We start from the raw sequence: 25,339 nt of genomic DNA, 5'->3' as shown, positions 1-25,339 counted from the left end.
CCTCCACAGCCCCGTCATCCGTCTTCTTCTCTCCTCCATCCACTGATTGGTGCATTAAGATAATGCAGGGCGAGGAGATGCCTATTATTACAGGATTTACAGAGCATCTTCAGGTTACAGTCTGAGGCTCTGTGCTCCCTACCACACCTCCAGCAACGGTTATTCTCCTGTATCCAACTACACTTCTGCGCAGTACAGTAATCCCTCACTTATTGCGGGTGTTATGTTCCAGGACCACCCACGATAAGTGAAAATCCCCGAAGTAGGGACGCTATGTTTATTTTAATACTTATACATTAATTTAGTAGTTATACACTATTTTAAGTTTTTATAAACCCTCCCCACACACTTATACACCAAGTATATACATTACTGTACAACACGTACTACGCATGTGAAGAACGAGTACCGCAAAAACCCGCGAAACAGCGAAAATAACGCAGCAAATATTTTACACTAATATTGATTGAAAACCCGCGAAACAGCGAGTCTGCGAACCGCGAAGTAGCGAGGGATTACTGTACTCAGATACTTAAAGTTTGAGCAGTTATTCAGCGAATGCTTGTCATTGTCACAGAATGGGCAAAACTTCCTCACAGTTTGGCATAACCCTCTAGCTGCACCTCCGTCGGTTTTAGTTTCCGCACCTAACATGAGGATGGAAGCCTTGGTTGGTGGCCTCGTAGCAGGCCTGAGATCTTTGTGCCTCGTATTAATGTCTTTCTTGGGGCGGTACTGTGCGATATCCTCCTGGATCTGGAGCTCATACTCTAACCAGTAAGCCAGATCCTGAAGCGTGGGGATCAGGATCCGCAGAGGGTGTATATACCGTCTGAACCCAGATTTAAGCTCATGTGGTAGCTTACCCAGCAGGCGGGTGACATGTGAACCACAGTCCAGATCCACCTATTCCTTTCTGCCAAGCTACTCTAACATGCTCACCAGCAAGTGGACATTCAGAGCAAACAACCTAAAGGATTTCATGTCCCCACTTAGGATATTGAGCCCATCCATGAGCTCCGCGATACGCTGCAGAGCAAGCTGGTGTGGCTGCCCATATTGCCGATTCAAGGTAGTGTCCGTAAAGGGGTAATCCGAATTGGTTGTAGGAATCTGCAACTAGCAGTGCCTCTTCCATTTCAGAGGTCAACTAATATCTGGAACTTTAAGCGTTCTGAAGATTCTCCCAGAGCCATTCGGAGTCTCGCAAACTCCCTGGGGTTCGGTCGCGACTAAAATCCGGGATGGTAGGGCACCAGCCCCCTATACATGCTCTCTCGCCCACCCGGTGGGCTCATGCATTGGAAACTGGACTGGTGCCACTCCGGTCCATGACCTGAATCCCCAACCCCGGTCAGGGCCGTAGCCACGTCTCTGCTTGGGGGAGTCCCTATGCCACCATTCCTGGCCATAACTGGTGTAATACTCCCCTCCCATCCTGGATAACCTACATGAAGCGTAGGGCTCCGCGCACCCTGGGTCAGACATGAAGTCCCCGTCTCCACCAACATTCGCCTGGACCCCTGACTGCATGCTGTGGATATGATGCGGCCCCACTCAAAAAACACTCTGGAGATCCTGGCCATGATGCCGTGGCTCTAAAGCCGGAACCCATGCTGTTCGGTGTCCCCTGAGGAGCCCCCTGCCGATACTCCTCCACTGGGCTGCTATGCTCGAGCTTGACCCTGAGCTACTCGTTTTGGAGTCTGTTTCTCCACGATGCTAGAAGGCTGTCCCTCTCCCACTCTAGATTGTGCCATTCTCTCCTCCACTGCTCTGGGCATATAGGGTTCTTGGCTAATTGGGGAGGCTGGGCACGTGAAGTATCTCAAGAATCAAGAATCAAGAAGAATTTATTGTCATAATACATCAAGACATATAATGAAATTACATTCCAGAACACCCATCAAGAAAGACAACAAACAAACATGGGGAGATAGGTGAACTGTGGCCATGCTGCCCCCTTCTGGAGCGCTGCCATTAAAAAGACAGAACAATAGTGAAAACATATAAGGTCTGCTGTGGTGGTCTCCATCTCCCAGCTTGTCCTGTATTGAGGAAGGAGTTTCCATGCCCGGTGGTGGCCCTGATCTGGCTGGGAACCCAGATAGGTCATCGTCGTCCAGATATGTGGGGAGGGATTGCTGCCTCCTGACACGCATACCCACCTTGTCCTCCTGTGCTGTAGACATCCTTATCAGCCTGAATAATAAGTGTGTCATGGCCTTGGACACAACCTAGAAAGAAATTTGTTTCCTACTTTGCACACTTAGTCTTTGTACTAGAAAATTACAATTACATACTAAAGAAGTACACAGAGGTTATTTGAGTTGAAAAACAAATTTTCCATTACATACTACATGATTGCTTATGTGTTCCTTCATAGTCTGGATGACTTCAGTATTAATTTATAATCTAGGAAAAAATAAAAAAAATAAAACATTAAATGAGAAAGTGTCGTTTTGACTGGTACTTCAAGTTAAAATATTTGTTAGACCAAAATAGACTACTGTTAAAAAATTACTGTTAGGAGCTCATCGCCATCTCCAAGGTTTTATCTAAGCTGATGTTAGCTCAGAGCTGAAACTTGATGAACTCAGAGGACAAAATGTTCAGGATTAGCTATTAAGCTAACATTAATGTTAGCCTGCTGTTATCAGAGAATGGGAAGATTAACATTAAAGTGTTACTCCACATTACCTGGATTATATCTATATTCAAAATATACTGAAATTAGTTAGTATATACCCACTTTAGAGGAGGATCCACAGGAATGTGCAACCATGGTTGTTCTCCATCTGCAGCTGAGCACTGAATGACTTTTCTAAGCAGAATATCCAGCATGTAGCAGCAGCTTATTTAAACCATATAACCAACATAGGCTACTGTGTAGTGACAGGTAAACAGGTTTGTTTGTGAAGGAAGACACCTGAAACACTTTAATTAAAAAGTAAGACATTTAAATATTTTAAAGAGTCAGAAGTTATCTCACATGCATGCGGGGGACTCAGAGGAGGAGACAGGCCTCTGTCTGCGCACTCTGTCCGTCCGAGCCATGTTCCTGACTAACCATAACACCTTTATACTGTACTGCCACTTATCTAAACATAAACAAATTCTGGGCGCTATGAGTTGGCCTTCGTCACTCAGGCTGGTTTTTCATGACCCAGATTCCTCTCATCAGCAGTGGAGTCAGCAAATCTTTTTTTTTTTTTTGCATTTTTGGCCACAGCAGCTTTTGTGACAGTGGAGAGAGACAGGAAATGGGGGAAAGATACAGGGGAAAACACACGGTCAAATTGACGACGGGCCGGGACGCAAACCCACGCCGCCCGCACCGCAACGCGGCGTGTGTATGTGGTCGCCGGCTTCACCACTAAGCCACCCAGGCGCCCACCAGCACATCTTCTTCCTGATGTTTTAATTGTTATTGAGAACAATCTTTGTCCAGATTAATAACAGAACACGGGTGACGTTGGTGATGTTTTAATGTACGTTCTGTGGCTGAACCTCAAGATAAGATGCACTGAAACAGAGAAGTTAGTCAGCACTTTCTATCTGTTGCTTTCTGTCTAATGTATTATTTAATTGTTTATTGATCCACTGTTTATTAATTAACTTGCTGGAGTTTAATTTTAAACATTTGTCCTTTATTCATCGAGTAAAAAATAATCCCTAACAGTAGTATCTGTAATTGGTAAATCTATGTTTTCTAATAGAGGGCTGGCGAGCTATTCTGTATATTTAGAAAACAAACAAGAAAGCAGACAAACAAACAAAGTCTACTTTATTGAAAAAAATGTAGGAATGCAGAGGAAGCCCAGATGTCCCAGTTTCCCACTAGTACTTGAATGGAGCTTACATTTGTGGATTTGTGCGAATTTGTGAAGCTGAACTTAAAAAATATTTGTAATTGATCACTATTTATTCAGGTTTGGATGTACGCATTTGTAAAATAGTTTTCCGTGTGGTCAAATTGATTTGTTTTTGTGTGGATTGGAGTACACATTTGTGAGTCCTCAAAAGTTAAGACACAAATCATTGTGCTGAAAAATGGTCAGGTACAAGGACTGGACTGAAAATTAGTTTAAAAAACAAAAAATAAAACAAACAAACATGAAAGCCATGTCCAAATCTGACTCAAAATGCAAAATATTAAGAAGTGAGAGGTGGCTCAACAGTTTTTCACAGTAAAGTAAAGGTGATTAATACTGGTTGAAGGGGCCACCAGGGAATTTTTACTTAGGACTTGAACAGACAAGAGTCGCCACTGCTCATGTTATTGAATCTCCAGCAAATGACTGATCTGCACTGCTGTTAAACCACATTCCACAGAGGGCGCTCCACTTCCATGCAATCAAACTGTGGCCTTGATCTGCATGGTAGTATTTATGTAGTAACTTGGCCTTTTGTTTTTTTATTAGCCTGGTTAATTGATGGTCATGAATGACCATGTATTTGTTCATAATTGGTGTCTCTGAAGATTTGTCATTTCTTCATTCATGCCATTCATTTAGTTTTATTGTTTCTGTTTCCTGATTTTGCCATATTGATACAAAAGTCTGGATTTTCAAACAGAAAGGTGCAAAACAGGCTTTACTGTAAAAATGAAGCTTAACCTAATGCAGCACTCAGAGTGTTAGGTTTTATTTCAGATGTGTGGCCATTTGTTTTCTTATCTTTATCTAAGTCACACCGGTTTCTGAGGAAAAAATTATGGCCAAATCTATTCTTGAAGTAAGTCTCATAACTTATAACTCATATCTTATTTTGAAAGTTAATCTTCCATTAAACTTGACAGGGTGCCTCAAAAAAATTTTGCAAGTGCAACCGTATTGGGTGACCACAGCAAGTAAGTGTGCAACTTTGATATTGCACAGGTTTTTGCTTTTCTGTTTTAATGCCAAATGCAACTTTCCTATTTGTCCAGGTCTGGGACTGACACAAGGAGTACACTAGCTTGTAACCCCCTGATACTGGGTTTATGTCTCCTCTCAGTCTCAAACTGGGGAATTTTCACATGTCAGTCAAATACATTAACCACTGCACCATGATGCCACATACAGTTTTCTATAATAACAAATTCAAGAAACTCAAAGAGTTGTCTTCCTGGATTTATTGCACCTGCAAGTGATCTCAGCCAAATTTTGAGTTTCCAGCTAAAAGAGTGCTTTCTTGCACAAAACATTGTTTTATTGGGTTTGTTCTGCATCCCACGAAAAAAAAAAAAAAAGTTCTCAGGCTGCATTAAGGAGGTTAAATCTAGGTCACAATCTGAGTTTGTGTTTTTCTGGCAATGATATTTCCTGGTAAATGACATTGGCAGCTGCATACTGTTCTGAATGAGGGTACTCTGGAGTAAACCTGCAGGGAGAAACAATGGAAATATGTCACTGGAAATGTTTTTAACTGGAGGAAAGATGCTTTGAAAGTACCTGTATTATCACACAATTCATTTAGTAGAGGTTGCAGAGTATTTCTTTCTTTGTAACTTTAGATCAAATTCTGCTGTGGGATCCTTCCCCTGGCCTGCATCAGTCTGAACCACAAGCTGTCCCTTGTCCATGCTATCCAGATGTACTCCCAAAAGAAGCCTTGGGTCATTCAAGCCACCTGATGGTTTGGTTCTTTTCTATCACTGACTGGACCTTTTTAGAAGGTAGGTTGGATGACAGACGAGGCAGAGGAGAGCGTTTGTACAACTATTACAAATTTGGCTAGCAGGCAGAAGATTCTTGGCTGTGGTGGAAACGTTTCATTTTGACAACAGCAATGAAACTTGCGCAGTCGCAACATCTCTGGAGAAAGCTAAGACAGTGACCACCTCTGTCTCGTGTGTGTTGTGTTGTTTTCTGTAGTTCTTAGTGCATCAGTATTTGAATGTGACTGGAAAGAAATCATTGTGTCTACTTGGGACTCACACATGCATTTGTTGGCAGCTCAGCATTTCTTTGTTTTTTTTTTTTAATTGGGCAGTATTGTAATATAAATAAGTCAGGATAACATGAGAATTATTAGTGTAAAGAGCTACTGTTTTATCTCAAAATGTTTTAAAAGCTTGTATTGTATGCCACATTTTCTTGTAAATTGATTTATGTTTTGTGTGAAATCTTCAAATGCAGAACACATTCTGTTTTAAAAGTCATAAACAAGTCTGTTTCCAGTGTCACAGTACACCCACAGGCCAGTTATGAAACAGTTGGTACATTCCTTAGATTAGGAACTCCAGATTTCAGTTTCGATTTGAAGCCTGTCAACTAGTTTATTTAATTTTCTTTATTTGACAGAAAGATGGCAGAAAAATTTGTTTTTATTCATCTTGGTCCTGAAAACAACAACCTAAAATTTGAATGCAATATTTATTGTATATACTACTCACACACTGATAACACATATGGACTAAAACCTCAAATCTCTTTTAAATGCCAAGAATACAAAGTGTGCCTCTTACTTCCCCAATGTGTTCTTACCCTGTTGTTTTATGCACTTCAAATAAATGAGAACAGCCTGTGAAAACTATTACTTTTTTACAGAGGTTGGAATTTTAAAATAAACGGACCATTTAGGGCCAGGTTTACTGCAGCAGGACAAAGCTTAATTTTGAGAATGAAAATGACTGGATTTAATAATGAGACCAGTGTCAGTTTTGTGACTGAAAGTTTGAACATGAGGCATATGTAGACTTTCACTTTCAGGAGGTGAATGTTTAAACAAGTCACACAAGTGGGAATTACAAAGTCAATTTGCTGCAAATCACATGAATTCTAACACAGAAAAAAATACTTATGCCTGCTGGGGTTGTGATAGTAGTGTCTATTGCACTGTGAGTGCAGTGCATAGGCATAGGAACGCTTGTTGTCAGTTTACTTTCATATATATAGAAACCAAATATTTTTCAGTCATCTTAATCCTGGCCTGGGATGGTCACTGTCTAATATTTAGCTTGCTAGTACCAGTGCGGCCACCTGATAAAGTAAGCGTACAGCCCCTGAATGGTCATTATGCTTGATAAAAGACTCGAGCCATTTTGTTTGCCCACGTTTTACGATTATAAAACATACATATGTAAATGATACATACAATAATATAGGTATACTATATACCTATATTACCTATATAGGTATACTATTTTCCCAAGAAACATTTGAAAAAGAAGAAAGTAAAAGGTCAAATAGCATTTTTTTTAATGCTTTGCTCAAAGTATTTACGGATCAGTCAGGTTTCCAATATGTGTCCCCCCCAATAGTAAACTCATTCCTACGCCCTTGATAACAGGATTCAGAAACTATAACAAACTAGGAATCTAAAGTATAAGCAACTTAGAAACACTGCAGAATATAACAAAAACAGAACCTTAAGGAAAAAAAGGGCGCAATACACTGGCCAATGCCCAGGACCGTGACATACAGAGAAAACCAAACAAGAGAGCCAGAGATTAATAATAACTAATGATTAAATGTAGAGTGGGGTATAAACACAAAGAGTGAAAAGAGGTGACTGAAAGAGAAACACTCAGTGCATGGTTCAGGGTTACCTGATCCAGCCTGTAAGCATGGAAGGAAAGTTTTAAGCCTAATCTTAAAAGTAGAGAGGGTGTCTGTCTCCCGAACCCAAAGTCTGAGCTGGTTCCACAGAAGAGGGACCTGAAAGCTGAAGGCTCTGCCTCCCATTCTACTCTTAAGTATACTAGGAACCACAAGTAAGCCAGCAGTCTGAGTGCGAAGTGCTCTATATCTAATGTGCTGGAGGGGTTTTCTGTTTTGGTTTGTGTGCCTCTGTCTTTGTCGTATGACAGCTTCCTCTTTAGTGGCTTTAAATGATTTTATCGGAATTGCTGGAGGCAGAGTTTTTTTTTACACAGAGCAGCTTTGTGATCTACAATATCAGAGACTTCAAGTTTGGTATGTTTTTATTTTATGCCTATTTTATTTTTTCATCATCCAATACTAGCTAATTTTCATTTCTCTTGAGTATATTGTTATTATAGAATTTTGGTCCACCTTACCTTAGATTACACACATCACATTGTGCATTTTAACTGCACTGACCCCTCTCTGTAAAAATGAATGTGATGAAGTATGTGATTTATAAATTACTAAATGATCACAAATGATTTACATTGTTTTCTTTGCTCATTTGTTTTCCTGTTTGTACACATACCTTTAATTCACCATGACAGTCCACAGCGAGTTGAACTGTACTGTGGTTTGAACTGTGATAAATTGTGATAATCCTATTTTTTGTCACTGAGTAAGTTGTTGACATTTTGTGAAGGATAAGGCAGTGCGACAGTAATAGATGCAATACTACTCTCTTGTATCCTTTACCTTTAAGTGCCTTGAGGTGACTGTTTGTTGTAATTTGGCGCTATATAAATAAATTGAGTTGAACTAAATTGAATTTACCTTTGCAAAAGGATGATTGATTGTTCATTATATAACGTCAAGTCACAGATGATTAAGATTCTGATTAATGTTTAGCTCTTTGTGGCTCCTAATTTCTCTCAAACTGTAAATTTATATGCTTCTTCTTGGAAATATTTATGTCAGTTTCTCTTCCTCAGATTCTTCCATTAAATAAAAAGCAGAACAGTGAATATAAAACAATAAAAACAATAAACTGACTGAAATGGTCAGAACTGCATTATGTTGACTGGTACGTAATTCAGTTAATCAAAAGTAAAACTGCAAACTTACAATGCAAATTATTATGTATCCAGGTCTGATTTCACAGAAGCGTTTACAGAATGTGTAAATGTGCACCTTACTCACACATCGACCCCATAGCTATTTTTATCATATTTATTTCTTCACATTAGTGCAAATACTCTTTACTAACATAAAGCAAAGAGCAAGAAGTAGAAATACAATTATTTTAATTAATTATTAGCAAACTTATAAATAGGTTCAGGTCCGTTATTCTTTTGCTTTATTGTAGCCAGACATCTGAATCACACAATTTAATATATAAAGTTTATTTTGTAGATATGTAAAAATATATACTACATATTTATGGGAAGACTAAAACTTAAGAATTAGAATCAGAATATACACATCAGAAAATAGACCAAAAAAAGTAAAGTGAGAGATATAGAGTTCTGACTGACAAAAGTGCAAACTGTTTTGAGGAGTTGTGAGATTCAGATGAGGAATGCATCAACGCAATAACAAATAACAAGTATCAGTAGAAACTATCACAGCGTGTACAAAACAATGAGAAAGGCTAATGAAGGTGGGGAAATGCGTTATTGATTTGAGAACTGAATTTAGAGTAGTCAGAATGCCTTTTCTGATGTGAGAATTGCACCAAAGAAACCGAGAAAAACTTTAATGGCGTTTCCTCTCTCTATCCACAGATGATGGAAGGTGAAAGAATTAGTGTGAATGTGGAGGACCTTGACTTGCTTGATTTGTACGAGAACTTTTATAACTACTCATGGAACGACTCTGATGATGGTTGTTGTGAAGGGGGTGAAAACTGCGACCTGAGTGAGGGTGTGAATTTTGAAGCAGTGTTCATACCAGTTCTGTACTCTGTGGTGTTTGTTGTTGGTCTACTGGTACATGGACTGCTGTTGGGAATACTGGCTCGGAGTAGGAAGACCTGGAGTGTGACAGATACCTTCATCCTCCAACTGGGAGTGGCAGATGTCCTAATGCTGTTGACTCTTCCCATGTGGGCTGCACAGTATGCCCAAAGTGATGGATGGACATTTGGTACTCCCCTGTGCAAGATCACTGGAAGTGTTTTTACAGTAAGTATTGTACTGAGGAAAGATGCTTTAAAAATGTCTGTATTATATCAGGATTATCAGAGTATCGAAAGTATTACTTACTCCTCTTTTGTTGATTCCTTTAGATCAGCTTCTACTGTGGGATCTTTCTCCTGACCTGCATCAGTCTGGATCGCTGCCTGTCCATCGTCCACGCCACCCAGATGTACTCCAGAAAGAAGCCTTGGGTCGTTCACGCCAGCTGCTTGATTTGGTTCTTTTCCCTGCTCCTCTCTGTCACTGACTGGATCTTTTTAGAAGATGTGTTTGATGACAGACAAAACAGAAGAGAGTGTATTCCCAGCTATCGCAAAATTAATGAAACAGCAGAAGATTCTTGGAAGTTGGCATCTCGCCTGATTTATCACATAATGGGCTTTCTGCTTCCTTCAGTTGTCATGATTGTCTGCTTCTCCTGCATCCTGCATCAGCTGAGGCATGGTACTCAAAGCCTTAAAAAGCAGAAAGATTTTAAAGTCATCTTGACCATGTTCGTGGTTTTCTTTCTCTGCTGGACGCCGTATAACATCACACTCTTGGTGGAAATGTTTCATTTTGACAACAGCATTGAAACTTGTTCAGGCACAACATCTCTGGAGAAAGCTAAGACAGTGACCATGACTGTGGGTTTTATGCACCGCTGCCTCAATCCAATCCTGTATGGTTTTATGGGTGTGAAGTTCAGGCGTTAGCTCCTGGGCATCCTCAGGTCTCTGAGCTGGAAGATAGAAAGTGCCAAACTCCAATCTGCTGTCAGGAGCAGAAAAAGCTCCATTTGGTCCGAGTCTGCTGACACCTCCAACTCTCTCGCTATCTGAGAAAGACAAAAACAGCAAATCTGAACAAGTTTACAAATTGAACCAAATTGACATGAAGACAAAAACGTGTTTTTGTGTTCTTTGTGTAAAGGGCCACTTTACCTTACAGTCTTTCTAGCAGCATATACTTTATGCCATATTCATTTATATATTGATTTCTGTTTTTGTGTGCGAAATGTTCAAATGCAGAAAATTTTTAATGATATAGAAGTCAGAGGTCATTCCCAATATTACAGAACACCCACAGGGCCAACTTGCCAATTATTGGAATCTTAGGTAATTATTCACTGAAACAGACATACCTGTTTTTAAAGCTATGCAAGGAGTTTTGGAAACATCTATAAAAAAAAACTGCAAGACACTCAAAAAACACCAAATGGTACATTTCTTTTAGTAGATACAGTGGTCGACAGGTTTCAGTTTCCATTTAAAACCTGTAGACTAATTTGTTTAACTTTTTTATTTGAAAGAAATTACAGAAAAAAATGTACTTTTCATTCATCTTTTTTCTAAACACCAAAAACTAAAGTTTGAATAAAATGGCTTATCTCCATTATTACTCACACACAGATAACACATATAAACTAAACCCCCAAATATCTTTTAAATGACAAAAAACAACTTCCAGACCAAATGAAACTGATGAGTGATTTTCCGTTTAGTCTCTGATTTCACAGCGATGTTTACAGAAAATCTAACTACCCTACCCACTTACAGTCTTTTCACTTATCCTCTATTTCTGTTGTAGTCTAGTTCCAGATATCTGAAACACACAATTTAAATATTCCAGGTGATTATTTTAGGGCTATAATAGTCTTCTTATTATTATCATTATTACATGTGCTTTGTAGACTTGGAGAATGCATTCAACCGCATCCCTTGGGGTGTCCTGCAGGAATATGGGGTGTCTGGCCCATTGTTGCAGGCCAATCAGTCTCTGTGCAACTGTAGCGAGTGCTTGTTCCGTATAGCCAGAAGTGTTGGACTTCGTCAGGGCTGCCATTTGTCACTGATTCTGTTTATAATTTTTATGGACAGAATTTCTAGGCATAGCCAAGTGACAGCAGGCTTCCGCCTTGGTGGACTCAGAATCTCATCCCTGCTTTTTGCAGATGATGCGGTCCTGTTGGCTTCATCAGGTGGTGGCCTCCAGTTCGCAGTGGAACAGTTTGCAGCCGAGTGCGAAGCAGCTGGCATGAGAAGCACTGTGGAAAAGGCTGCCTAAAAGGAACTGACATGCTGGCCCTTTATGGGGCGGAGCTTAGACCACCAGTGTGCAGCATGCAGACAACGAGAAGCAGAGAGGGGAGAAGAGCTGCAGCTGAGCTTTACAGTCCGAAGTTTATGTAGTTGCTTGCTGTTTATAGTTTGTTAGCCACTCCATTTTGATTTGTGTGTGTGGAAATGCAAGTAATGTTGAAAGTAAAGAATATAGTTTATTTAGCAGAATATACCTGTTTCATTCTCAACTGATAGCATGCTCTGTTCATGTGCACAATTAATGAGAGTGACCAATGTGGGTTTTCGCGTGTTCAGTGCATTGAGGAACATTAATGCTGCAGTCAATAAGAGTGTAACTGTGATATTACTGTAGTTAGTTATTTTGGCATTATTTAGACACTGATGTCATGTTGTTCTTTATCTGTTTAGAACCAGACGTCCAGTTCATGTAAAGTGAAAAATAAGCAGTAAATTAAAGTTTGCTAAACCTACTGGAGTGCGACGACTCTTTGGATTTCTAACCGGACTCACCACAGTGATTCGAACCTTCCAACCAGCCCAAATAGCCCCCCCTACTTTTCAAGCACCTCTAAGTCTGAGGCCATGGTCCTCAGCCAGAAAAGGGTGGAGTACCCACTCTGGATCATTGATGAGTTGCTGCCCCAGGTGGAGGTGTTAAAGTGTCTTGGGGTCTTTTTCATGAATGATGGGAGAAGGGAACGGGAGATCAACAGACGGATCAGAGTTGCATCTACAGTGATGCGGACACTGCACTAGTCTGTTGTGGTGAAGTGTATAAGTGAAGCTCCCAATTTACCTTTTGACCTACGTCCCTACCCTCACCTATGGTCATGAGCTCTGGGTAGTGACTGAAAGAATAAGATCGCGAATACAAGCGGTAGAAATGAGCTTACTCCGAAGGGTGGCTGGCCCTTCCCTTAGAGCAGGGGTCTCAAACTCCAGGCCTCGAGGGCCGGTGTCCTGCAGGTTTTAGATGTGTCCCTGATCCAACACACCTGAATCAAATGGCTGAATTACCTCCTCGGTATGCAGTCAAGTTCTCCAGAGTCCTGCTAATGACTTCTATATTTGACTCAGGTGTGTTGAAGCAGAGGCACATCTAAAACCTGCAGGACACCGGCCCTCAAGGCCTGGAGTTTGAGACCCCTGCCTTAGAGATAGGGTGAGGAGTGCAGCCATTTGCAAGGGGCTCAAAGTTGAGCCACTGCTCCTCCACATCAAAAGAAGGAGCCAGTTGAGGTGGTTCAGGCGTCTGACTAGGATGCCTCCTCGACGCCTCTTGGGTGAGGTGTTCCGGGCATGTCCTTCCGGGAGGAGGCCCCGGGGCAGACCCAGGATACACTGGGGAGATTATATCTCTCGGCTGGCCTGGGAACACCTTGGGGTCCCTACGGAAGAGCTGGTGGAGGTAGCTGGGGAGCGAGAGGTCTGGGTTTCTCTGCATGGGCTGCTGCCCCCTGACCTGGCCTCGGATAAGTGGAAGAAAATGGATGGATGGATATTTTATTTAAAAATATATTTTATATAAAAATAAAAAAGAAATCATAAGCAGTGTGGTGAGGGAAATTACAGGAAAAAAAGGAGACAGATACACTTACACAGCATCTCATGGCATCATATTACACTGTTGCTGAGCATAAGTCCAGTTTTCCTACACAGGTCAAACATAGCTCAACAAGATATATGTAGCAAATGGTGCAAATGAGTCTTATCTGTTTGGAGATGGAAGCAATGGGAGAAAACAGGACCCTGTGTTAGTTGAGGAGGTTCTACATGCCTGCATGTAGGAGAAGGGGGTAAGCATAACATAGGACATGAGAGAAAGTCTTTGTCAGCTTCCTCTTTATTGTTTTTAGATGCTTTGATCGGCACTGCTGGTGGTAGAGCTCATTTTCACTGGACAACTTTATGATTTAAAATATCAGAGGCTTCTAGTTTGGTACAGTATGTTATATTTTAGGCAAACCTGCATTTTTTTGTTATCCTTTCCTAGCTAATTTTTATGTATCATGCATATGTCATTCATTTTATTTTAGTAACATAGTTCTTATTATTTAGTAACATATATTTAGTAATATAATTACTAATTGATCACAAATTGAATTTAGATACAGAATGCTTGGTTTGCATTGTTTTCTTTACCCATTTGTGCTTCTGTTTGTATGTAGACCTTTAGTTCACAGCAGACAGACCACAGCATATTAAAGTTTTTCTCGACCTCCTTGGCACAATTCTCACAGCAGGAACGTCATCCTCACCATTCTCAGTGTAGTTTTTCATGCCAGATTCATTTGTGCAAAAAAACAAAAACAAAAAAAAACCCCCACAAAAATGATCAAAACCTTTTTCACGCATGCCAGCTGTTATTATATTTGAAAAAAGGATATTAGAGACTGTAAAAAACTGTAAGACAGTTTTAAAGGCACAAGGGGCTTCAGCATGGTAGACCTAATGAAATGGCTTTTGGGTGCATAGGTATAACATTTGCTTGTGTGTGATTATCAGTGTTATGACATGCACCTGTGACACAAGAGTATGTATTTAAATTTATTTTAAAAAAAGTTAAAGTAACTTGATTGAAAACACTAATGCAATGCTGCACAGTATTTAGGAAAGTGAGCGATCTAGAGTTGAGACAAACTGTTTTGATGAGTTGTAAGATTCAGGTGAGAGGTGCGTCAACACAGTAACAAATATCTTTAGTAGTGAAGCATGCATAAAAACAATAACAATGTGGACAAAAACAATGAGAAAGGCTAACGTGGGTGGAGAAATTATTGATTTGAGAAATGCATAAAGAATAGTAAGAACAACTTTTCTGCTCTAAGAATTGGGCCAAAGCAATTGAGAAAAACTTTAATGCAAATATCTAATCAGTCAATCATGTGTCAGCATGAAGACATGGTCAAGACAGCCTGCTGAATTTCAAATCAAGTGTCAGAACACAGAAGAAAGGTGACTGAACATGGCATGATTGTTGATGCCTGATGGCCTAATAAAATGACTTATTAGAAATATTACTCACATACAGATAACGCATGCATACTCATACAGACTAAAACCCAAACCTGTGAAAATATGCACACCCAAAAAATAATTAACATACAAGAACAAAATACATAGCAAAACTTGAAGAAAAAACAAAACAGAGAAAAGCAGAAGAAATGGTGAGTGGGCAGCTTCTAATGTTCAAAGCTGACTGTCACTGAGTTAACTAATCAGTAAGAGAATGGTCAGTAATGGTTCCTTTAATAGTCACTGCTATAAAATGTTTTGGTGCTGTGAGAGTTGTGACTCAGAGCAATCCTTTGAATAGGAATGCTGAACTCCTTTATTTGTGTTATGATAATAATGCATGCATGTAGTTTGGAAATGCTGTCTATTGGTGGTAGTTTTATTGCCATAATGAAGACCACCATTACTGTTATACATTGTTCTAGTAATAGATTTGATCCTAATGTAAAAAGTAGTTTTGGTTGCATGTTAGTATTTTTTTTTTATACATTAAATTAACTGTTTTGCTGAGCTGTATAAAGAAAACAGTTTGGAAAATAAATATAACACAATTTGAGCAAAAATCTGCAAATAGGGCACCCAGGTGGTTTAGTGGTGAAGCCGGCGACCACATACATATGCCGTGTTGTGGTGCGGGCGGCGTGGGTTTGAGTCCCGGCCTGTGGCCAATTTGCCCGTGCATCTTCCCTGCCTCTCCCCCCCCCCCCAACTCCTGTGTCTCTCCACTGCCGATAAAACCCACTGTGGCCAAATATGCAAAAAAAAAAAAAAGAAAGAAAAAAAAGAAAAATCAGCAAATAACAGTAAGAAAAAAAAATTCAAAAAGAAACAAATGAGTGAAAAACATGTTTTTATGCTGGATTTATTGGTAGTTAATTAAAAAGGCTACTCCAGAGTTTCCCAGTTTGCGCTAATAACACTTTGTTGCTAAATAAATAAAAAGTAAAATCAGGGAAACGTGGGTCAAACCACATCAAACCAGTTTTAAACATGACACACTTTTAGAGCAGAGTTAAAATCTGCAACAAAATAAACATGTAAAAAAATTTTTAAAGAGTTTTTTTGCCTGTCAGTATACAGGCAAAAAAACTTTACTGAAGGGTAACCAGTGATGGAAACTTTCCTGTTTACACATACCATTGGTCTGTGTATCACACCATCTCACAATTTTTAATGGCATCCATCCAACAGTATGTAGAGTCCACTGCAGGAATAGGAGCCAGCCAAAATAAAGCAAGAGAAGGGACACAAGACTGTGCAACATTTCTGTCCATTCTTTGTCTTTTTCAGTATATTTTGAAATTTTATAATGGGCTGTATAACCTCAAAATAAGTTAAAAATGTATGATATATTTTGGTAAATGAATGAAGAAGGATGACACATAAAAATGTAAACTCACATGTAGCAGTTTCTGTAGAAATAGCTCACATGTTTTTGACAGGAAACAGAAGCAAAAAAAATGAAAAGCAGATACACTCCCTCAACCACATCGTGGAAGCAGAGATTTATAAGGAACACATGGAAATGCTGAGATAATGACTCGGGACGTGCTTGTGACTGACATTAAAAAAAACACAATGCGTCACTGTTTTTGCTTACATATTTACATGAAAGACAGATATTTGAGGGCAGCAGTGTAAAGATCATCCCAGCCAAAATCATTATGCCTAAAGTATAAACATTTCAGTCTTGAAGCTACAGAGAGCAGGGTGGATAAACGACACTGTCTGCAAAGCCAGTCAAACGGGGTCAACAACTCGGCCTTGTTTCCTTCACACAGTATTTATGCTAAGTGTTTTTAACTTTTATCAAGTTGTATGCAAGAAGTTTTCTTTTCTTTTCTTTCTGAGTGCACTCTACTCAGCTTCCCAAAAATGATGTCCATGCTGATAACTGGCTTGTTACTCATTAAAGAAAAGACCCAATTAGCTGCTCTTCTTTATCTTAGTTACCGGATAAGCTGAAGCAGGAAATAATCTTTCACTTTGATGTGCCGCTCAAGACTGTTGACTATGACTTAAACATGAAGTGTTTTTGCTGCTTTTGACAACCACCATTTCCACACATTAGGCCATGTTCTTATCAACGCTCTAAACAGCCAACACAGCAGAGAGAGGAAGGAATATAGGTGCACTGAGAAGAGGAAACAGCATATTTTTTGAGCGTGAAATGACTGTATATTAGGTTTCCAGAAGAATCATCAGCAGTGAACTGCACTTTATTGTTGAACACAGTTAAATATTTCAAGATTGTTAGGCTTTGAAACCAGGCAAGCACGACAGGTCATAACCCGCAGAGCAGTGCGGAGGCAAAAACCACAGACTTCTATGTGCAGCACAACATGCACTATTATCATCACAATAAGTTTCTATCTTCTCTAACTTTGTTCTTTTCCCACCTACTCATTTTTTTTTCAGCTGCCTCTATGCACAAAGCATGTCACAGTTCTCTCTACCAAACATAGAAGAGTCGTTAGATGAGCGTAAGCAGAGAGCTAAGAAAAGGCTGCAGCACCCCTCCTCCACTGCTTTGCTCTGTCACCTTACTGATGACATCACCACGTTTTTTTTTTTTCCTTCCTGTGTCCTGTCTGTACATTCCATGTTGCAACAATAAAGCCACCAAGTAACATGTCATTGTGCAATCATGGGATTCACATTTTCACTGCTTCAAGACAAGTCAAAGAGAGTGCGTTAAAAGAAAAGTGAAACAGTAAGTCGTGCTAACTGCAATAAAGTCACAAACTCTGAGACAATTATGCTGGGAACAATAACAGCTTGAATTACAGTACACTGAATTTCAAAGATTATGGTTTTAGCTTTATAATAATTGTGCTGAAAACACAGACAACAGATTTTTAACTATTGCTAAAAAAAAACTAAATAATTTAAAATAATCCAAAATTAAATACAGATATCTACTTCTAATGCTTTTGGGTGAGTATGTGTCACCATGATGCAGCTCTGAAACCTTAACACTCTACATGCCACAGTTACATTGAAAATAGTCCTTCCCTACCCTCGAACCCATGACATGAGATTGCATTCACTTCCTCTCAGTGAGTGTACCATCATTCAGCTCACATGTGAGTCACAGGAGGGTATTTTTGTCTATCCATCTTCACAAAGCTGATGGCACCTGATTCTGTGAAACTGTCATCGGTTTCAGCTGTACGCCTTCATCGTGACTGTGGTCAGGCTGCTCTCTCTGGCCTAAACCAAGATCCCAAAGTGAGCCTTCGGGTTCAGTTTTCGTACATCTCAGCATAGCCAGTAAATGTTTCCTGAAGTTTCCACACAGGCCGAGATACAGCAGAGGCCTCAGGCTGGCGTGGAGGCAGCCTAGAGCAGAAGTAACCATAAGAAGTGTTTTTATTGAGCCTTCAGAACTTTCAGGTGAGGAGGGTTCCTTAAGTCTGTTCTTGAGAGTGTCCAAAATGAGTATGAAGTTGTAGGGCACCCAGCAGAGACAGAATACCAAAACCAAAGACGAGATGACAGCGACATTTCTCTGTGTTGAGAGGCCATGAGAGCTGCAGTGCTGCCACAGCATATGTGAGCAACAGATCATCAGTGTGACTCCAGGTAGCACAAAGCCGACTATGTGGTGGAGCAGGCGTGACCACAACTGCCACTCAGCCCCAGACTGAGGGTAGTCATGAACACATGTTATCTCTTCTGTGGAATCCTTTTCACCCAGCAGCATAATCATGTCAGGTATGGTGAGGAGAACAGAGATAACCCAGATTGACAGGCAGGTGATAGCTAACCAGGGCTTCCCGTGAGAATACAGTTGGATACCATGGATGACAAACAGGTAGCTTTCTAGAGTGATGAAAACCAGCAGAAAGATCCCACAGTAGTAGTTGAGCTAGAAGAAGAAGGGGAAACTTTTAGTATGAGACAAAAACTTCTAACATCTATAATAATTACACTTAACTTCTCTCCTACTCTGATCCTCCAATTTCTAATTTCATCCTCTTCCTAGACATTTTTAAATCCTCAGAGGATGCTACTCCTGTAGAGTACAATCACCCTGTTCTGCATGTTCAGGCCCCCTGAAAAGATCTCGCTTTCACCTTCAGTCTCTACCTGTTACTTACCTTGAAAATGGCCCCAAAGATCTTGCTGAAAATCCCAGAGGCCCAATCACAATTCTGAGTCGTCTGTGCAGCCCAGAAGGGCAGCATCAACAGAAGCAGGATGTCTGCGCAACTCAGTTGGAGAATAAAAATGTCTGATATGCTCCACGATCTCCTCTTTTGAACCAGAACTGTCAGTAGAATGATATTTCCCAGTATGCCCACAAAAAACACTAAAGAGTACAGAGCAGGAATCCACACTGCCTCGCTGCCTCTTTTGACTGGATCCTCATACACGTAGTCATATTCCTCATAGGTGATGTTGTCTGTAAATATTCCACCGAGCTCCACTTCCATGGCCATGCGCTGTGGAAACAAAAATGCTGAAACACAGAGAGAAGACCAAAATGCTGCAGTGCCTCAGAAGCTGTATGTCAGAATAGACTCCTTGTTGTATAAGCACTTTGAATGCTCGCTTAGAGTAGAAGAGAGCTATATAAGAACTAGTCCATTTACTCCTCTCTCTTTTTCTCGCTGGGTAAAAGTGAAGTCAGCTCTTTGAAATCTCCCTTTGGGAATCCCAGCTGAGTCTTCATAATACACACACAACTCACATGGTGTGATGTAGCTGGATGAAGCAACTGTTGGGTGGATTTGGACGGAAAGCACAGCTCCCTTTAGTCACACACACACACACACAACACACACACACACACAATCTATAAAACTTTTTCACAGCTTTGACATTTACTGTTGTTGAAGTAAATGTTCTACAAAACCCGAGGTGTAGGCGCAAAGATAATGAACGTTAAGAGTGCGCAGAGTAATGCAAAATGAAAAGGGACATACATGATCAGCGTATCATATCAGCAGCTTCTGTGGCTCCAAGTAAAATGTGCGTAATGTTAAAATACTTCAGAAAAGCCAATAAATATATATTGTACGATGGTTGAAATATATGCAAACAAATGTACTTACTTCCCATAAAGACCTTCGGCTGCGCAGTTTGAGAGGCTTTCTGCCCGCTGTGGGCCGATAACACTAAAAAACAAGACTACTGCTTCAACCCCGGGTCAGCAAGTTTTAAAGGGTGACTACCGGTCGGGAGTTTTTGGAGGGAGCATAGACGAACTCCCGCAGCTGTCCAGTGCCTGTCAGGCGCCACTGAAAAACGCGCAACAGCTTTATCCGCTATTGCGCTCAAACTTTAAGAATCATTAAACTGTAATAGCAGGAGAATCACAAACGCTGGAAGTAAATCCATAGAAACAAGCGCCCGGGGCAAGCAGACGAAACTTAGATGAAGACGGTGAGAGGAGCTGAGCTCACCGCTGTCAGTTTCATAACAAAGACACACCCCGCATGCAAAGCGCTACCTTAAAAAGCCTCTCAGCACAGAAAGGAGTCATATACACTTTATTTTCTACTCCGCCGGGTTGTTTTGGTCCATCACACGTCACCTCGCTCACAAATTGCCATTTCAGCCCAAATCTGCCAATTCCACGAAATACCGTGTTCCCTGTTAATTAATTTTCAAAATAAAAGACTTTATAACAATTTCAATGCAACGGCTACCACTAACAATCCCAAAGAAAGAGTGGGGGGGAAAAAATAAGGCTCTTTGGTTCACGTCGGGCGCATACAGACATGTTACACTGGCTCAGTCTCTGTGATCTACGCCTTTATTATGGAAAACAGGCGGTTTGTTTTGAAGGCCTTGTTAACGCATTTCCGTGTTTCCATTTCGTGTCATTTTCTTGACGCGTAGATCAGGACACACAACAGACAAAGCACATCACATATAAAGAACTAACACTAGATGGAGCTGTTGAGTCTGTGTTTCCGACTGCACGTGCAGGCTATAATAAATAAAATACTGTAACGTTGTAAACACACTTCCACAGTCGGCGATGTTCACAACAAAGGTCGTCTTTATTACCAGAAAAACGGCTGCTGTAGGCCACAGCCACGCCAACCACAACTACAACAACGGAACAGCAACACACACACACAGGCAAGCTCTCGGTCTTTTCTCTCTCTCCATGCTGCCTTCACGAACCTCCCGAACAGTCCGAAATCCCACAACATCAACACGCTCTCTAACTAAGAGAATCGCTACATTGCCCCCCCTCACTAAATCCCTCGCCCCGAGGGATCCCGTACAAAGTCTCTGAGGTGACCTGGGGGTCTTCTCTGCCTCTGCAGCCCCCTTGTAGACGACACTTGGGGCTGTGTCTGCTGTCCTGCAGCACCCTGCTTTTGATCTGGGATGGGGTGCAAAAGTGGAGGAAGCTGTGGGGCAGTAGAAGGGGGCACAGTCAGTGAGTCTGGGGCTGTGGCTGTTTCATTTCTCAGGGGGGTCGACTGGACCGGGCGCACATCACCCTTATATGGAGCCAGCCTGTCTCTATGAAGGGCCACTCGTCTCCCCCTAGTCGGCAGCTGAACCCTGTACACCACTTCCCCCAGCTTCTCTACCACTACACAAGGCCCCACCCAGTGGCAGTCCAGCTTAGGGCACCGGCCTTTCTTCCTCCTCGGGCTGTACACCCACACAAGGTCACCGGCCCTGAAGTCTTTCCCTTTTACCCTCAAGTCATAATTCCTTTTCTGTCTCATTCCCGCTTTCTCCAGCTGATCACGGGCAAAAGCATGGGCCGACTCCAGCCGGTCCTGCAGTCTCCTGGCGTATTCCGGACCCGGTACGACTACCGGAGCGTCCGGAGGCCTCCCCAGTGCCATCTCCGCTGGCGTCCGTAGCTCTCGCCCCAGCATGAGCAGGGCAGGCGTACACAAGGTGGAATCCTGCACAGCGGACCTATACGCCAACAAAACAAGGGGGAGATGCATGTCCCAATCACGCTGGTGCTCTGCAGTGAGGATGGCCAGCTGTTTCGCCAGGGTCCTGTTGAAGCGCTCGACGAGCCCATCACTCTGCGGGTGTAACGGTGTCGTCCGGGTCTTTCGCATCCCTAAGCGCTCACACATGACAGAGAAAACAGCCGACTCAAAGTTCCTTCCCTGGTCACTGTGAATGGTTTCTGCCATCCCGAACCTGGCAAACATGCCCTCCACCAGCCTGTCGACCACCGTCTCCGCCTCCTGGTCGGGTATGGCATATGCCTCCGGCCATTTTGTGAAGTAGTCCATGGCAACTAAGACATAACGATTTCCTCTGTCTGTGCGTGGAAAAGGCCCCATCACGTCCACTGCTACTCTCTCCATCGGGGCTCCCACTGCTAACTGCTGTAGCTGGGCCCGGGACTGGTCTGAGGGACCCTTGTGCGCTGCACAGAGGTCACACCGGCGGCAAAAGTCCTCAACATCCCTCCTGAGCTGCCCCCAGTAGAAACTCTGCCGGAGCCGCCGAAGGGTTTTGGAAACTCCAAAATGCCCCACCCCGGCGGTTCCGTGGGAGGCCTTCAAAACTGCCTCCCTCAGGGCCCTGGGGACCACCACCTGCCACCTCTCCTCCCCCGTAGCTGGCTCCTTCCAGGCTCTCTGCAGCACTCCGTCCTTTACTCGGAGAGCTGAAAATTTCACAAACAGTCTTTTAGTTGCAGGTGAGTATCCAGCCACTCCGCTCCACTGCGGTCTTTGACCAGACTCCACCCATTGTAGCACTGGCCGGAGGTCAACATCCTGCTCCTGTTGCGCTCTCCACTCGAGCGGGTCAATCACCTGTGCCACTCTGCAGGCCAGCTCACCTCCGCTACACCCGGAATCATGCTCTCCCCCAGCCCGGAGCTCCTCCTCCCGGGCTTCCCGCTTTTCGCAGTACCGGCAACCAGCTGGAGCACAGGGGCGGCGGGACATGGCATCTGCGTTGGCGTGGTGAGCCCCCGCTCGGTACTTCACTTCGAAGACGTATGGCGCTAATTCCTCCAGCCAGCGTGCAATCTGCCCCTCTGGCTCCTTAAACGCCATTAGCCACTGCAAGGCTGAATGGTCTGACCGCACAGTGAAGGGCAGGCCACAAAGGAAGTACCTGAAGTGACTTATTGCCCGTACTATGGCCAGGAGCTCCCTTCGCGTCACACAGTAGCGTCGTTCAGCCTTATTAAAGGTTCTGCTGAAGTACGCCACCACTCTCTCCCCCGCTGGCCCCACCTGGCTCAACACTGCCCCCATTCCGACATCGCTGGCATCTGTGTCTAGAATAAACGGCAGACTGGGGTCCGGGGTGGCGAGGGTGGGAGATTCTGTTAGGGCGTTTTTCAGCCGCTCAAAAGCCTGTTCACATCCTGCTGACCAGTCAAAGTCACTATCCTTTTTCTGCAGGCGGAACAGGGGCGCAGCAATACAGGAGAACCCCCTTACAAACCGCCTGTAGTAGGACGCCAGACCAAGGAAGCTCTTTAAGTCCTTCAAGTTTGTGGGGGTTGGCCAGTCCTTCACCGCCTGCACTTTCTCCTCCAGCGTACTGATACCCTCACCCCCGATTTTGTGTCCCAGGAACTCCAGCTCTTTCCTCATAAAGCAGCACTTATCAGGGTGGAGTTTCAGGCCCGCTGCCGCTATCCGCTGTAGAATCTGCCGCAGGGATGCCAGAGCTGCCTCGAAGGAACTTCCGTGGACCAGGATGTCGTCCAAGTAGACCAAACATTCCTGTCGGGGAATATCGGCCAGCACCTTTTCCATCAACCTTTCAAACTTCCGGTACTTCCGGCGCCGCGCGAGCAGGCAGCCAGTTTCAGCAGCTCCGCACTAATTCCGTGTTTTTTCTCATTTTGTTTAGTATTAGATGTGTTTTTGTGTTTCTGTATCTTCTGCTCTTTTCCTCATGATGGAGCAGACTTTTTTCTGGAAAACTTTGTTTTTATTTACCCTTTTTATGGTGTTTATGTTTGGAGACTGCGAGAGTGGCCACGCTCCTATTGTTTACTCTCGGGACCAGCTGATCTCCATCGGGAGCTCCGCTGTGCCTACTCCTGCTGAACGACTCGATATTCCCCGCGAACTGAGAAGGAAGAGACGTGGGAGACGTGCGGGCATAGGTCGTCGTTGCCAGGGGAGAAGGTACAGACCCGTCATCCCGTCCATCATCATGGGAAACGTGAGATCTCTTCCCAACAAAGTGGACGAGCTAACGGCGCTAACGCGACATCAAAGGAGCTACCGGGAGAGCAGCCTCATGTGCCTGACGGAGACGTGGCTAACCGAGCTAACCCCGGACTCACACATAAACATGGACGGCTTTCATTTGATCCGTGCCGACAGAACCAAGGAGAGTGGTAAGAAGAGGGGCGGGGGTCTGGCTGTGTTTGTAAACGATAGATGGTGCAACTCCAGACATCTAACCATCAAAGAGACGCTCTGCAGTAAGGACATTGAACTGCTCGCTGTTGGTATGAGACCGCATTATCTTCCTCGGGAGTTTTCACATGTTATTGTGATAACTGTGTATGTGCCGCCCTCTGCTAACGCTGCTGCAGCCTGCGATGTCCTCCATGCTACTACCAGCAGACTCCAAACACAGCACCCACAGGCCCTCTTTCTGATCTCAGGGGACTTTAACCACGTCTCCCTGTCCTCCACTCTCCCCACCTTCACCCAGTATGTCACCTGCCACACCAGGAATACCAACACACTGGATCTACTGTATGCCAACATCAAGGAGGCATACAGCTCATCACCTCTGCCTCCCCTGGGGGGCTCAGATCACAACCTGGTTCATCTCCAGCCTGTGTACAAACCCTTGGTACACAGAGAACCAGTTGTGACACACACAGTGAAGAAATGGTCTGAGGAGACTGAAGAAGCTCTGAGAGACTGCTTTAGCTCCACTGTGTGGGAAGAGCTTTGTGCCCCTCATGGGGAGGACATCGACAGCATCACGGACTGCATCACTGATTACATCAATTTCTGCGTGGAAAACACTGTGCCCACCAGGAGGGTACGGTGTTTTTCAAACAACAAACCCTGGATCAACTCTGAAATAAAGGCTCTCCTGAAGGAGAAGAAGAGAGCCTTTAGATCAGGAAATAAGGAGGAGCTGAGAGCCGTGCAGAAGGATCTGAGAAGGAAAATCAGGGATGGAAAAAACATCTACAGGAAGAAGATGGAGGACCAGCTACAGCAGAGCAACATCAGTGGGGTTTGGAGGAGTTTGAACTCAATTTCAGGCCACAAACCAAGCCCTAGGGTTGTGGGAGACTTAGAGTGGGTTAACAACCTGAACCAGTTCTTTAACAGGTTTGACCAGCAACCCACCCCTCCCCCAGCCCAGTCCCCCCTGCTGTCAGCCCCACCATCTTTAATGACTGCCAACCTTTCTTCTTCTTGGGACCTCACACCTCTCAGCTCTCAGCCATCACCCACCCCCTTCACTTCTGAGGACTCCATCTCACAACCCCCATCCCCCACCTCCATCTTGTCCCTCTCAACTCATCATGTGAGGAAGGAGCTAC

The 25,339-nt window shown here is 43.0% G+C and overlaps 1 protein-coding gene and 1 pseudogene across 3 annotated transcripts in view; one reads left to right on the top strand and one right to left on the bottom strand.

Annotated features, from left to right (window-relative positions):
• The window catches only part of LOC115794928 (C-X-C chemokine receptor type 3-like), a 23,162-nt gene extending 2,761 nt beyond the window's left edge, over nucleotides 1-20,401 (bottom strand). The window contains exons 1-3 of one of the 3 annotated variants that reach the window (XM_030750637.1): nucleotides 19,908-20,401; nucleotides 18,951-19,312; nucleotides 18,206-18,718 (exon numbers count right to left, since the gene is read on the bottom strand). In XM_030750637.1, the coding sequence (XP_030606497.1) occupies nucleotides 18,206-18,718; nucleotides 18,951-19,312; nucleotides 19,908-19,914 (882 nt within the window). In that variant the 5' untranslated portion in view covers nucleotides 19,915-20,401. Of the gene's footprint in view, nucleotides 1-17,409; nucleotides 18,719-18,950; nucleotides 19,313-19,543; nucleotides 19,566-19,907 lie in introns of those variants that run through there. The other 2 variants (XM_030750638.1, XM_030750639.1) reach the window with 2 other exon arrangements.
• LOC115794929 (C-X-C chemokine receptor type 3-like) lies at nucleotides 9,356-10,590 on the top strand (annotated as a pseudogene).
• Nucleotides 20,402-25,339: the final 4,938 nt, after the last annotated feature.

This window comes from Archocentrus centrarchus, chromosome 16, assembly GCF_007364275.1.
Source record: "Archocentrus centrarchus isolate MPI-CPG fArcCen1 chromosome 16, fArcCen1, whole genome shotgun sequence".
NCBI classification, from domain to species: Eukaryota; Metazoa; Chordata; class Actinopteri; order Cichliformes; family Cichlidae; genus Archocentrus; species Archocentrus centrarchus.
This window is presented reverse-complemented; position numbering and strand designations above follow the sequence as displayed.